Source organism: Felis catus, chromosome B4, assembly GCF_018350175.1.
Source record: "Felis catus isolate Fca126 chromosome B4, F.catus_Fca126_mat1.0, whole genome shotgun sequence".
Taxonomy (NCBI): Eukaryota; Metazoa; Chordata; class Mammalia; order Carnivora; family Felidae; genus Felis; species Felis catus.
The window spans coordinates 28,986,974-29,001,100 of record NC_058374.1 but is presented as its reverse complement, the minus strand read 5'-3'; the positions used below and the strand labels follow the sequence as shown (position 1 = coordinate 29,001,100).

Here is a 14,127-nt window from a genome sequence, read left to right as displayed (position 1 = left end):
CAGTCCTTTGATCAGTAAGTGTTGGTAAAGCCTTTTTGGTATTTGTCCCAGAGAATCAGGGAGTGGATGATTCTAATGACTGGGAAACAAATTCTTGAGCAAATTAGGTAGCTTTGAGTTTTTGCTTTCAACAGAATTGAAGGAGCATTTAATAGAATTGTCAGTTAACCACACTAAAAATACTTTATTGGTATGTAACCATAACTCTTTGCACATAACTCTAAAGATGTATAAAGAATCAAGTGAATCAGTTATCACAAAAATGTACTGCACCCCTTTATTTATGAGAATAAGGTTATCTGAGCGCTAAACAAACCATAGAAAAAGAATTAATGCTGAACATTTTTTCCTCTGGAAATAAGTAACATTAAACCGTTGATAAATGAACTCATCAAAGAATACTTCGGCTCCTTTAATTTCATTTCCAGTACATTTTTCTTTAATAATTATTTATTAGAGTTTCTAATGTATTTATGCTGTGGTCAACTGTGTAGTACTGATAATTATATGATAAATCCATATGCTAAAAAAATTTTTTAAGAGTCTTATCCCTAGAAATTAAAAAGAAACTTAAATTTCAAGTTATATGCATGTTTTTCTTATAAAGAAATGACAACTGATCAAAAATAACTTCAAATAGGAAATACATACTACATTAACATCAAATTCTATATCATGAGTAAACACTATAAAATTTCTGACTCTTAACGAAGAGCTTACTCATATTTTTAAAAATTGAATGATTAGCAGGTATTAAATTGTTTGGATTTTACATAGAAGAGTGATATTAAAAATGTTCTTAATATTCCAGAAATTAGATTGTAACTACTTATACTTAAAATGAAAAAAATTTAAATGTACATTAAGAAATATGTGAGACAGTATATAATCAATCTACATGATATAAAATTTGGGAGACAGTAATAGTACCTCTTAGGGTGGTCGTGAGAATTAAATTAATATAGTATGTGTTTAGTACTGTATCTGCACATGTTAAGTGCTATGTATTGCTAGCTATTTTTCTAAAAGCAGTCCTGTAAGGTTAGCGTTATAATTTCTCAACTAAAAGTTTTCCCAATGAAAATAACTAGGATCAGAAAACTTAGATACATAGTAAAAAAGTGTTACCATTAGATCAAATATTTGGTATTAGGGATGTGGTATCAAATTCTGGTCTTTCCAACTAAACTATGCGGTCTCTGTGAACCTGCATCTAACCAAAACAATTTCAAGCTGAAACCAGAAATTTTGCAGTTTTACACACAAATTTATTAAGTGTTGGGAAGTGCACATTGTAAAAAGCTCAGTTTGAAAGCAAAATTTCTAGTCTTAATACTGATAAACTTACAGATTTAAATAGTAGACAGGTGAATAAATATATAGAAACATAATGATAATTTGGCTGTCTTTAGATATGACAAAACTCAGAGCTGACTGTCAAAGTATGGAATTACTTTGGATCATAGGACCATATGACCATAACCATTTGCCAAAGTGTAGAATTACAGTGTAGAGTTCGTGATTATAATCATGAATTAGAGCAAGGAGAGAGGGGCAAATATTTAATATAAAGATTAAACATTTTTATTTAGCTATCAATAATTTCCATTGGAATAAAGTATCCTTCGGCTTCTTCCTATCTTCCATTTTTTTCAAACTTGGCGAAACTATTAACTATATAAACAAAAAAGGGATGCTCAGAAGGAACAAAGGAGGTTTTGGGTGAATTTTTCACTCTCTGAATACTAAACTGAGACTTCAGTTCTCTTAACTTCATGAATTGCAAAAGGAAGTCAGCTGAAGAAAGGATCTGACAAAGTTCTGAACTAATGATGATGACCTCTGTACAATGTTTTTGTTTACTTTGTCAGCACATTATTCCCTAGAAGTCAAGGAAGTAACAAAAGCAAAGGCAAAACATAACTTTAAAGTTTAAGTGCTCAAAAGTGTCAGATGTCTAATTTTTACCCTTCTTTCCTTACAACTACACTTTTCAGGGCTTTATTAAATGTTTGCTTGCTCCTAACTCCCCACGTTCCAGGGAAATAAAGCTGCAGGGATCACCTTCCTCTGGGTGGAGGGACCGTACATTTCAGCAATAATTTAAGTTAGTACAAGGTTACCTTAACTTCCAGATGTGACTTTGCAGAGAGGGGGAGGGGGATTAAGGGAATTTATATACTACTCAGTAGTTCCAACTGAAAAAATTCATTTATTTTTGTAGTGAAGAGCAAAGTGTGAGGTGAAATACTGACACTCGGAATTGTGAATGTTTGTTTTGATAGCATTTTGCCTAAAAGGGGGAAAGATGCCCTTAACTCTGGTAATAGAAGTCATTTAACATTCAGTAAAGGAGTAATAAACAGCATTCTTTTGTGTTCATTAATACTATTTACTAAAAACACATATCTAGTTTAAATATTTTATATAATGTGTACATTAGCATGACAAATACTTGATGACATACATATTGAATACATTATTCATGCAAGTTAAACACAACCAAGTTAAAGGCAGAATATAAAATCTTAGGCAGCAAGTACTGTAAATCATCACATACTCCAGTATTATTTAATTAATTTGGAATGCATCTTTAATAACAGCACAAAGATTTACTCTTGGTTTTACAGAACTGCCAAGTATGGCAGTGCTCGTTTATATTATAGATGAAAATCTATTTTTGACATATTATTATGAAATACACTCATCTTACATAATGGAAGATAATTTATAGGGCTCTACGGAATATTACTAAAATGCACTGCAAAACTAGAATTGTTAAACCAAAAAAAAGAAAATACAAAATTTATTTAAAATTATATGATAGAAATTTCTAACTTAGGGTGGAATATACAAAATACAATTATACTACTTTTAAGTACAGTACTTTTTTAAGATAGCATTTTCTTTTAAAAAATTGTTTAAGGGGCGCCTGGGTGGCGCAGTCGGTTAAGCGTCCGACTTCAGCCAGGTCACGATCTCGGTCTGTGAGTTCGAGCCCCGCGTCAGGCTCCGGGCTGATGGCTCGGAGCCTGGAGCCTGTTTCCGATTCTGTGTCTCCCTCTCTCTCTGCCCCTCCCCCGTTCATGCTCTGTCTCTCTCTGTCCCAAAAATAAATAAAAACGTTGAAAAAAAAATTTAAAAAAAAAAATAAAAAATTGTTTAAAATGTTTACTTCTGAGAGAGAGAGAGAGAGAGAGAAGGTGGGGAAGGGACAGAGAGGGAGGGGAGACACAGAATCCAAAGCAGGCTCCAGGCTCTGAGCTGACAGCACGGAGCCCAACACGGGGCTTGAACTTGCAAACTGTGAGATCATGACCTGAGCTGAAGTCAGACGCTTAACTGACTGAACCACCCAGGCACCCCTACTCTTTTGCTTTTTAAATCTGATTTGAATCCATTACAGAGGAATAGGCTTAAGTCTCAGGGTGTATGTATTTTTAGTCATCTAGAAGCAAATTTCTTTGTTTACTATAATTTAACTTCATCTTGGCCTTTTTCAATCACAGACGTTACAAGAAAAAAATTCTGATTCTCTTGTTTTCTGTGACACATTTTCACTCAACTCATCAATATTCATGATTCTCATCCGGTTTATAGATAACTCATGACATTTGCTTATTCTTCTCCCTTCTGCTTTCTGTCTTGTGGGCAACTCAATGCAGATCCTGGTAACTAATAATGAAACTCAAAATAGTTAAATCTGTGTTTCTATAGCTTTGGTAAAATTTTTGATATGTGTTCCAATCATCATTTAAACACTAATTTTTTGGATGGAAAAATATGCTACATATAGTGCCCTATATGCCTGGGTACTTAAACACTGAAGGAGGTCAAGATGAAAGACGAGGAAACAGACTAAATTCACGACTCACAAATGCAAAAACCAGTGACACAAAAGACTTTGTTCAAAGGCTGCAGTATGAAAGAAAATGACAAGAGAGTACCTGCACATCCCGCTTCATCTGCCTGAGCTTCAGGCCCCAGGATTTCTTGTCCTTCCTTTCCTGCTAAAATCAAAGTACAAAAGATTAAAATAGATCCATGCGTCACAAACATTTTTAACATCTAGAAATCTGAAAAGTAACTTTTAGATTATATTCAATTTGGATTTTTTCCCTTTTAGAAGTAATGTGTCCTTGAAAAGTAAACTTTTTAAAAGAAATTAAGCTGGCAGTTTTACCACACTCACAAAGGTACATTAAAGAGCAAAATTAGTGAATGTTTACATACAACCCAGGAATTATATATACATTAGTATTATAAGCATACTGGGATTTTAAGGTTTCTTTGGGAGAGGAGTTCTACCTGTAGGTAGTGGGGTTCCTTTTTTTGTTTCTTCTGCAAAGCACAGATTTCTGTTTTAGGCACTGTGCTAGATGCTTTATAAACTTATTTCTTTTAACCTTCATAACTACCTATTTTATAAGTTAAAAAAAAAAAAAGACAACTGAAACTTGAGGCTTGAAGAGGTTAAATAACTTGCCCAAGGACACACTGCTATTAGATGGTAGAGGTGGAATTTTAATTCAGGTCTGAATGGCTGCAGAACATACTTTCTGCTACACTGTATAACCAGAGTCCCAGCCAACTAGAGAGAAGACTGTACTAAACTTCACTGTGTCCAGAGTCAACGCCTAGGGCACTGTACTTTCTCTGCCACTCTATTCATTGTTCTAACCTCTGGTAAATCATAATCACAGTACTGGTAAACATTTTCAGATGTTACTTTATCTCCCTTTGCCACCTAGGCTTATAGTGAGCTGACTGTAGTATTCTATACAGAATAAGATCAGAGTAAATATGCATATTATTTTGACAAGCAGAAAGTACATTTTTGTATATTCATGTACACTGTATTGATTCTAATAGTTTATTAAGAACATGTGCATATATAGAAGACATGATGGAGTTAAAAATTGCTTTTAAAAAAAGTGGTAGCAGAGTACACATAATTATGATCAGAATACTAATAAAGGCATGCTAAAACATCACATCATGTACTTATCTGCACCCCAATCAAATCCCATTGAATATGCCAGTCAAAACTCTTGATTTAGACTTCCCCTAAGTTTGATAATTGAATTGAGAAATGGAACACTAATCAAGAAAAATCTTAGCGCACATAAAGCATGTATTTCTGTAAGTGCCTTGGCTTATCAGATAGATTTATTCAGCAGATTTTCTTTACTCATTAACTTTTATATTAGTACTTAAAGATGATCGCTATGTGAAAAATAGTTAAAATATGCATAAACCTCTTTAGAGCGGCATAAAAAACACTGTCTACAGTAGGTAATAATGAGATTAACTTCCAATTAACTTGTATCTTCATTTTATACTTGCCATAAGCAAAATGACAATTTAAAAACCTTTGCTAAAGTGTTTATAATGCAGTAGGATAAACACCAGTGTTTGCAAATCTCTAACATCTTTTTTTCTTCTCTCTCTGAAGCATGTACTTAAATTAATAAACAGTATGACAATTGTATAACTATATGATAGTAATATAGTTTTTTATTGTAGATTTATATATGCCCTTTATTTCTCCTCAAATGAAAATCAAACCACAGTTATTGTTTACTAAGACAGGAGATGACAATGATATTAAAAGTTAAAATGCTATTTTGGACATTACTAATTTTTCTACTTATAGTTATTATAGCTAATTAAAAACATGTCTGCACTTCAAGTAAATGATTTATTCACTTCTTCATTCTTTCAAGGCTCCTTAGGAACATTTAACATACTTTAGAATCTGGTCCCCCACAATTTACTGCGATTTAAAAACTGGAAGTCTCCATTCTTTCCCTTATTATTGGGGCTGGAATTTTGAACTAGAATCATATTGCCTAATGAAAATAGAAAATATCCTACTGCTGGTCTGCAGCGTGAACACACTTCTTTCACTACAGAGGGCTGCTAGGAACGAGCTCCTTCCTGCTTCATCCATGGACTAGCGTGAGGGTGTACTGGGAACAGCTAAATACTGTTCAAGCATACTTCTTCCACATGTGTTCTGATCTTACTTATAGTTTAGAAAAGATAAGGGTAGTAAAGTAGTAGAATCTCCTTGTGCACAAGATTTTCTCTCCTGTAAGACTTACTAATGTCAACACATTGTGACTGATGAACCAAAATACAATTTAGAAAAGTAAACTGGAATACTCCTAAGGCTTTTGCTTTAGCCCAAATTCCAAAGCAAATACACAAATGAGGAAAAATTCCTGAGAAACAAGACTTTGTTTTTTCAAATAATGGCAAAAGAAAGCTGAAAAATAGGTCATGAAATACTTCTCAGCAACAAAAGGGACAATTTACTGATACATGCAGCAACTTAGATCAATCTCTCAAGAAATTATGGAAAGTCAAAAAGCCAATCCAAAAGATTACATGCTATATGATTCTATTTATGTAACATTCTTGAAATAACACAATTATAAAAATGGAGAAGAAATTTGTGGTTGTGAGAGGTTAGGGTTGGGGCAGAGGGTGGCGGAAGGCGGGTGTATAAAAGGCAATGAGGGAGGTCAATGGAATTGTTCTGTATCTTGTCCATATCAATGTCAATATTCTGGTCATGATACAGTACTACAGTTTTACAAGATGTTACCATTGGGGGAAAAAGGAATAAAGGGCATATAGGATCTGTGAATTATTTGTGAATCTACAACTATCTGTGAATTATTTGCAGATCTATCATTATCTTAAAATTAGAAGTTTAGGATGCCTGGGTGGCTCAGTTAGTTGGGCGTCTGACTCTTGATTTCAGCTCAGGTCATGATCTTATGGTTCATGAGATCAAGCTCTGCATTGGGCTCTGTGTTGACAGCATGGAGTCTGCTTAGGATTCTCGCTCTCACTCTCTCTCTCTCAAAATAAACAAATATTAAAAAACAGTAAAAAAAAGTTTAACTGAAAAATAAGTCAATGGCAGACAGCACAAATTTAGAGAGATAGGACATATTTATTTTGCCATAAGATGTAATTCCTAGTAAGGAAAAGCAAGGATAGCAAATGCAATTCATGTTAACCAAAAATCCAGAAGACTTAATGTCAATGGCAGGATAGACCAGTTCAAAGTACAGGACTGATTATTAAGCACATGTACAAAATTCTAAAACCTTCATTTTGATTTCATACCAATGTGTTCCTAACCATTTCAAATGTGTTTGTGAGAAGATTTTATAGCAATTTCTAATATGGCACAAGAAGCAGGTAAGTGAACCAGATTTTCCTTTCCTGCTTTTATCTCTTCCTCTATAACGCACATCCACACATGCCATGCACATTTATACCTGCCTTTTCTCAGACTGACCCCTCTGCCTAGAATGCTGTTATCTATTCCATCTGAAAAACTCTTACTAATCTGATTCTTTAAAGATAAGTTCAAATTTCTCTCATTCTGTGAGTCTTCCCTGACAGTGCTGTGAAGTAAACGCCAATAGATTCCTGAAGTTAAACATAAAGTGTTTAAACTTTAATCAGAAATGATTTTTTTTTTTACTGTGTGGTTTTTCCGAGTATTTCCAGACAGCTTCACTTTTCTTTCATACATGTATCCTCTAGTTTCTACATATATGCATATATTTTTGGTATAACTGTCCATCAAAGTCACAATAAATGTAATTCACAGCCTCCATGAATACCTGTTAACTTAAACAAAAGTAAAGAAATATATATAGCTAAGGTCAAATTTGGTTAAGATGAAATAAACACAAACCACCCTGCGTGTCCCATTGAATACAGCTGAAAAAAACCTGGGGAGAATGCATGGAGGAGTTATTTGAAGACTCTAAAAGGTAAATCATACCAAGAAGACTGGGGAAGAAGACATGACAAGAATTCAAAATACTATTTAATCACTTTCCTACTCCCTGGCTTGGATTCAAGGCAGCCTAAACCTAGAAGTAGACACTGGGGCATAGCAGAAAAAACTCTATGGAAAGCTCTCTAGTTTAGGCTGAAGGAGTTGGAAAGGACTCAAAGAAGGGGAAAACCATTTTTTCCCCTGGATTCTCTTGTGTCCCAGCCCCTATATCATCCCAAGGTAGCAGTGGAGATCATGATGATGGCAAGAATGTAAAGGTACCTAAAACTCCAAAGAAGGGGAAACTTTTTGTCCAGAGGAGCTGTGGCTCCAAGAGGATGGTACAAACTTCCATCAAGTTCTTTCTCCCTAACTTCTTGCAGCCCTTCTTCCTGCAGGCATAGTGGGAAGTATGTGGCAAAATATGGCCAAGAAGTCCCAGAATTTTGGATAAAGAACTGGAAAGGGAAGTCTCAGGGAACTGAAAGTACCCGGGAGATCATAGAAATGGAGCAGTACAGGAAACTAACCATATAAAGCTGCTTGTGAACTTCCCATGTGTGGATCTGACCATAGGCTTTGAGAACTAAAGTAAGGGTAAGACCGTTAGTCATGTCCCAGAATAGCCACTGTATGGCACACAGATCCAAAAAGCATTGCAAATGCTTTGAAAACCGAATGGATATTAGAACCCATAGAAAATTGGTTGGAACTTATAGCCTGATACAACTGGATAAGTTGCCTGCTAAACCCAAAATATCAAAATTCTCCACAGGATTTAAAGAAGACCAAGAGTCTCATAAGATGATATTCAAAATGTCTAGGATACAATCCAAAATTACCTGGCATATGAAGAACCAGGAAAATCTCAAATTCTAAGACGGCAATACTGAAAAGACACAGATGTTGAAAATATCAAAGACTTTAATCAGCTACTATGAAAGTACTCCAAGAGCTAAGGATGAACACTTGGAAATAATGGAAAGACAAAAAGTCTAGGCAAATTCTTATCAGCAAACAGAAGATATAAATAAGAACCCAAAGGAAATTTTAGAACTAAAAATACAGTAACAAATTTCTTTACAAAAATCACCAGATGGACTCTACAGCAAAATGGGGGTGAAAGAGGAAAGATCAGTGAATTTGATGGTACATAAATGGAAATTACCCAATTTGGACAACAAAGTGAAAACATTAAAAAAAAAAATGAGTCCCAGAGATGTGTGGGACAATAATGAAACATCTAACATTTGGTCATTGGAGTTCCAGAAGGAGAAAAAAAAGAGTATGGTGTGAAAAAAATATATCACTAAGTAGCAACTAAAAACTTTCCAAATTTAATAAAAAACACACCAATAGATTTAAAAAGTTAACTTAATTTCAAATACGATAAAGCCCCCCAAATCCAAGCCTAGACCATTAATCAAACTCTGAAAACTAAAGATAAAAAAAATTCTGAAAAGAGACAGAGAAAATGATACACAACTATATGGGAACAATAATTTAAAAGAAGGCAGATTTATCATTAGAAATAAAGGGCTTCATAAGGAAAAAGAACATTTTTTAACAAGTGCTAAATGATAAAAACCTGTCAACCCCAAATTCTGTATCCAGGGAACATATACTTTTGAAACAAAGGTAAAATAAAGATATTCTCAGATGTAGGAAAGTGAATAGAGTGCACAGCCGGCAAACCTGATATAAAAGAACTGCTAAGGAAGACCTTCAGAAAGGAGGGTAAATGATATTAGAGAAAAATTTGAAATGTCATGAATGAAAGAGAACAAAAGAAATGATGTAGTATATATGACAACTACAATATAAAGGAGAGAAGGTAATGGGACCCATATGGATGTAAAGTCTGTACATTTTACTTGAAGTGGTGAAATACTTATTCTAAGTAAACTGTGAAAAGTATATAAATTCTCATCTACAGAGCAACTACTAAAAATTCTATACAAAAAGATATAGTAAAAATGAAATAAACAAATGAAAATACAATACTAAAACATATTCAAATGATCCAAAAGAAGGCATGAAAGGAGAAACAGAAGGACAAGAGGGAACAAACACAAAGCAAATAATACAATCGTAAACCTATATCCAACCATCAAAACTTACATTACATGTAAATGGTCTAAACGAAGCAATATAAGGGGATACAGATTGTTAGAAGAGATTTTAAAAAAAAAAAACCAAGCCCCATTTATAGTACTCTAACAAAAAAAAATTATTTCAAACACAATGTTATAGATAGGTTAAAAGTAAAGAAGTAAAAAGGAAAAAGATATACTATGTAAAGACTCATCAAAAGAAAGCTAGAGTAACTATTTTATATCAGACAATGTAGACTCTAGAGCTAAGAAAATTACCAGAAATATAGAGAAACATTATATAGTAAGAGAGTCAATTCACCAAGAAGCCATAACAATCTATAAAAGAGTATGCATCTAACAACTGAGCTTCAAAATATGTAACCAACAGAACAGAAGTAGAGAAGAAAAATGCATGTGTACAGTGGGAGAATTCAATGCCCCTCTCACATTAACTGACAGGACAAGTTGACAGAAAATCACAAGGATATACACAAACTGATATTTGTATAACATTGCATCCAACAATAGAGGACTACACATTCTATTTATTTATTTATTTATTTATTTAATTTTTTTTGACTTTTATTATTTTTTAAAGTTTATTTATTTTGAGACAGAGAGAAGGGCAATGAGGAGAGAGAGAATCCCAAGCAGGCTTTGCACTATCAGCGCAGAGCTCCATATGGGGCTTGAACTCACAAACGATGAGATCATGACCTGAGCCGAAGTCAAGAGCTGGATGCTTAACTAACTGAACCACCCAGGTGTCCCTACACATTCTTTTTAAGTGCACATAAAACACTCATGAAAACTGACCATATTTAAGATCGTATAACAAAACAAACTTAAAAAAAATAAAATCATACAAAGTATGTTCTCTGACCGAAATAAATTCAATAGCTATTAATAGCAGAAAGATGAGAAAATCTCCAAACACTGTGAGAACTGAGTACTGTGTTTCTAAAGAATCCATAGCTCAAACAGAAAATGAAAAACAACACATCACAATTTGTGGGATGTACGTAAAGCAGTGCTTAAGGGGCAATTTATAGTATTAAATGTTTATAAAAAAGTTCTCAAATCAAAATTCTAAACTTCTGTGTTAAAAAATGGAAAAAGGAGCAAAGTAAGTCCAGAGCAAGCAGAGTGAAGGAATAAAGAGCAGAAATCAATAAAATTAAAGACAAAAAAAAAAAAAATAGAGAAAAACAATGAAAAAGAAAGCTAGTTCTTTGAAAAGATCAATAAAATGCATAAACCATTAGTATGAGTGACAAATAGAGGGAAGCCACAAACTACTAATAACAGGAATGAAAAGGGAGTATCGTTATAGAGCTAGAAGATATTCAAAAGATAGTAAGGGAATACTCCGAGTTCAAGGAGTAAACATTACAACATTTTGACTCTTAAAGAAGAGCTTATTCTTTTTATTTTTTAAAAGTGAAAGATTAAATTGCTATGGATCTCACATATAAGAATGTCAAAATGTCAATATTTTTAATATGCCAGAAGTTAGATTGTGTGCAACTCCTTACATTTAAAATAAAAAATTGTATGTCCATTAAGATACTTGTAAGGCAGTACATAATCACTTAATTAATTAATTAAATTAAAGAGAGAGAGTGAGCAGAGGAGAGAGTCAAAGGGAGAGTCTTAAGCAAGCTCCACGCTCATCACAGAGCCCAATGTGGGGCTTGATCCTGCAACCTTGGGATCATGACCTTGAGCCTAGATCGAGTCAGATGCTCAACTAACTTAGCCACCCAGGCGCTCCCATAATCATTTTACATAATATAATACAAATTTGGAGGATAATAGTGCCTCTTAGGGTAGCTGTAAGGATTAGTATGTGCTTAGTATTGTACCTGGCACACTGTAAGTTATATTTGTTAGCTATTTTCCTTATTAATACAGTCCTGTAAAGTAAACATCTCTACACAAATAAACTTGAAAACTTTGAAATACCAATTCCTCAAAAAACTAGAAACTATTACAACTTATCCAAGATAAAAAGTTAATGTGAATATTCCTATAACTGCTTCAAAAGTCGAATTTGTAGTTTAAAACCTTCCCCCCAAACAAAACAAAACTCTGGGCCCTGGTGGTTTCCATTGTAAATTCTAGCAGACATTTACAGAAAAACTACAACTAATTTTAAACAACCTTTTCAAGAAAATAAAAAGAAAGGAACACTTTTCAATTCAGTTTATGAGGCTAGCATTTCCCTGATACCAAAACCATATAAAAATAGTATAAAAAATAGAGAAAACTATAAACCAATATCCCTCTTGCACACTGACTTAAAAGTTTTCAACAAAGTATTACCAAGTCAAATTGAGCAACATGTTAAAAGCAAATGACTAAGTGGGGCTTTCCAGGGAATCCAACGCTGGTTGAGTATTTGAAAATCCATTAATGCATTCACTGTTATTAACAGACTAAAGAAGCAAAACCACATGATCACATCAACTGACAGAAAAACCATTTGAAAAAATTCAACATCTATTCATGATGAAAAACTCTCAGCCAACTAGGAATAGAAACTTACCCAATTTGATAAAAGGTATCTATAACAAACCAAATGCTAACAATATACTTAAAGGTAAAAGACAACATTTTCCCTCTAACATTGGGAAAAAGGAAGATGTCTACTTTTACCACCCCTGACATCTTGTAATACGTCAATAAACAGGGATAAAGGTATACAGATTAGAAAGGAAGAAATAAAACTGTCCCTATATTTGAGAAGATTGTCTACATAGAAATCTGAAGGAATCTACAAAAAAATCTGAGAATTAGCAAGTTCATAAGATACAAGGTCACACACACAAAACTCAATAATATTGCTTGCTATATAAGTGAATTTATATAAACTGAATTAAAACAAAAATATTCACAATAGTTTCTCCCTTTAGAGAAGAAATACATGGTTATAAATCTCATAAAACATGTATACAATCTGTGTGTTTGAAACTACAAAGACACTGATGTGAGAAATCAAAGAGCTATGCAGCATAAAAAAATTAACATACAAAAATCAGTTGCAATTCTATATACTAACAATGAACTATCTGAAAGAGAAATAAAACAATCTCATTTACAAGAGCATGAAAAAGAATAAAATGCTTAGAAGTAAATTTAAACAAGGGGTGAAAGACCTATACACTGAAAACTATAAGATACTGATGAAGGAAACTGAATGTGATACAAATAAATGGAAAGATATTCTGTGTTCATGAACTGGAACAATTAATATTGTTAAAATGTCCATACTACCCAGAGCCATCTATAGAGTCAATGAAATCCCTATGAATATTCCAATGACTTTTTTAACAGGAATAGGAAAAAACAATCTTAAAAGGCCCTGTATAGCTAAAGCAATCTTGAGAAAAAAGAACGAAGCTGGAGGCATCACACTTCCTGATTTCAAACTACACTGCAAAGCTATAGTAATCAAAACAGTATGGCACTTGCATAAAAACAGATGTATAGATTAATGGAAAACTGAACTCATAGAAATAGAGAGGAGATTGGTGGTTACCAGGAGTTGGGGAAGTGGGAGAATTCAGAGATGGCGGTCAAAAGGTACGAGTTCCAATGATGAGATGAGTAAGTTCTGGGAACCTAATGGATAGCATGGTGAATGTATTTAACAATACTGCATTGTATGCTGAAATTTCTAAGAGTCCATCTTAAATGTTCTCACCACATACCAAAAACTGGCAACTGTATGAAGTAATGTGTTAATTAACATTACTGTAGTAATAATTTCATAATACAAAAGCATATCAAATAATCACATTGTACATCTTACATTTATACAATATTAAACGTCCAATATATCTCAATGGAGCTGGGGAAAAATAGATTTTCTCACAAGCCCCCACCCCCAACCCACAGAAAAGATCTAAAAAAATGGAGAGATATACCACATTCATTCATTGGAACACTCCTTAACATAATAAAGATGTTAGTTCTTCCCAAATTGATCTATAGATTTAACACATTTTAAACCAAAATCCCAGCAGGAGGTATACAACACAGATAAGATTACTCTAAAATCCACATGAAAAGCCAAAGGAACTTTAATAGTGAAAACAATTAAAAAAATTAAATTTGGAGGAACATTATCTAATTCTAAGACTTATTACAAAATTATAGTAATCAAGATGCTGTGATACTGGCAAAGGAATAGACACACAGATCGACAGAATAGAATAG

The 14,127-nt window shown here is 33.5% G+C and overlaps 1 protein-coding gene across 6 annotated transcripts in view; it reads right to left on the bottom strand.

The window, feature by feature from the left end:
• ZEB1 (zinc finger E-box binding homeobox 1) overlaps positions 1 to 14,127 on the bottom strand; it is a 199,337-nt gene that overhangs the window by 27,032 nt on the left and 158,178 nt on the right. For 3 of the 6 annotated variants that reach the window (XM_023256497.2, XM_019834160.2, XM_045061102.1), the window contains one exon: positions 3,948 to 4,010. In XM_023256497.2, coding sequence (XP_023112265.2) covers positions 3,948 to 4,010 — 63 coding nt within the window. The remainder of the gene's footprint in view (positions 1 to 3,947; positions 4,011 to 14,127) is intronic. The other 3 variants (XM_023256498.2, XM_019834161.2, XM_045061103.1) reach the window with 1 other exon arrangement.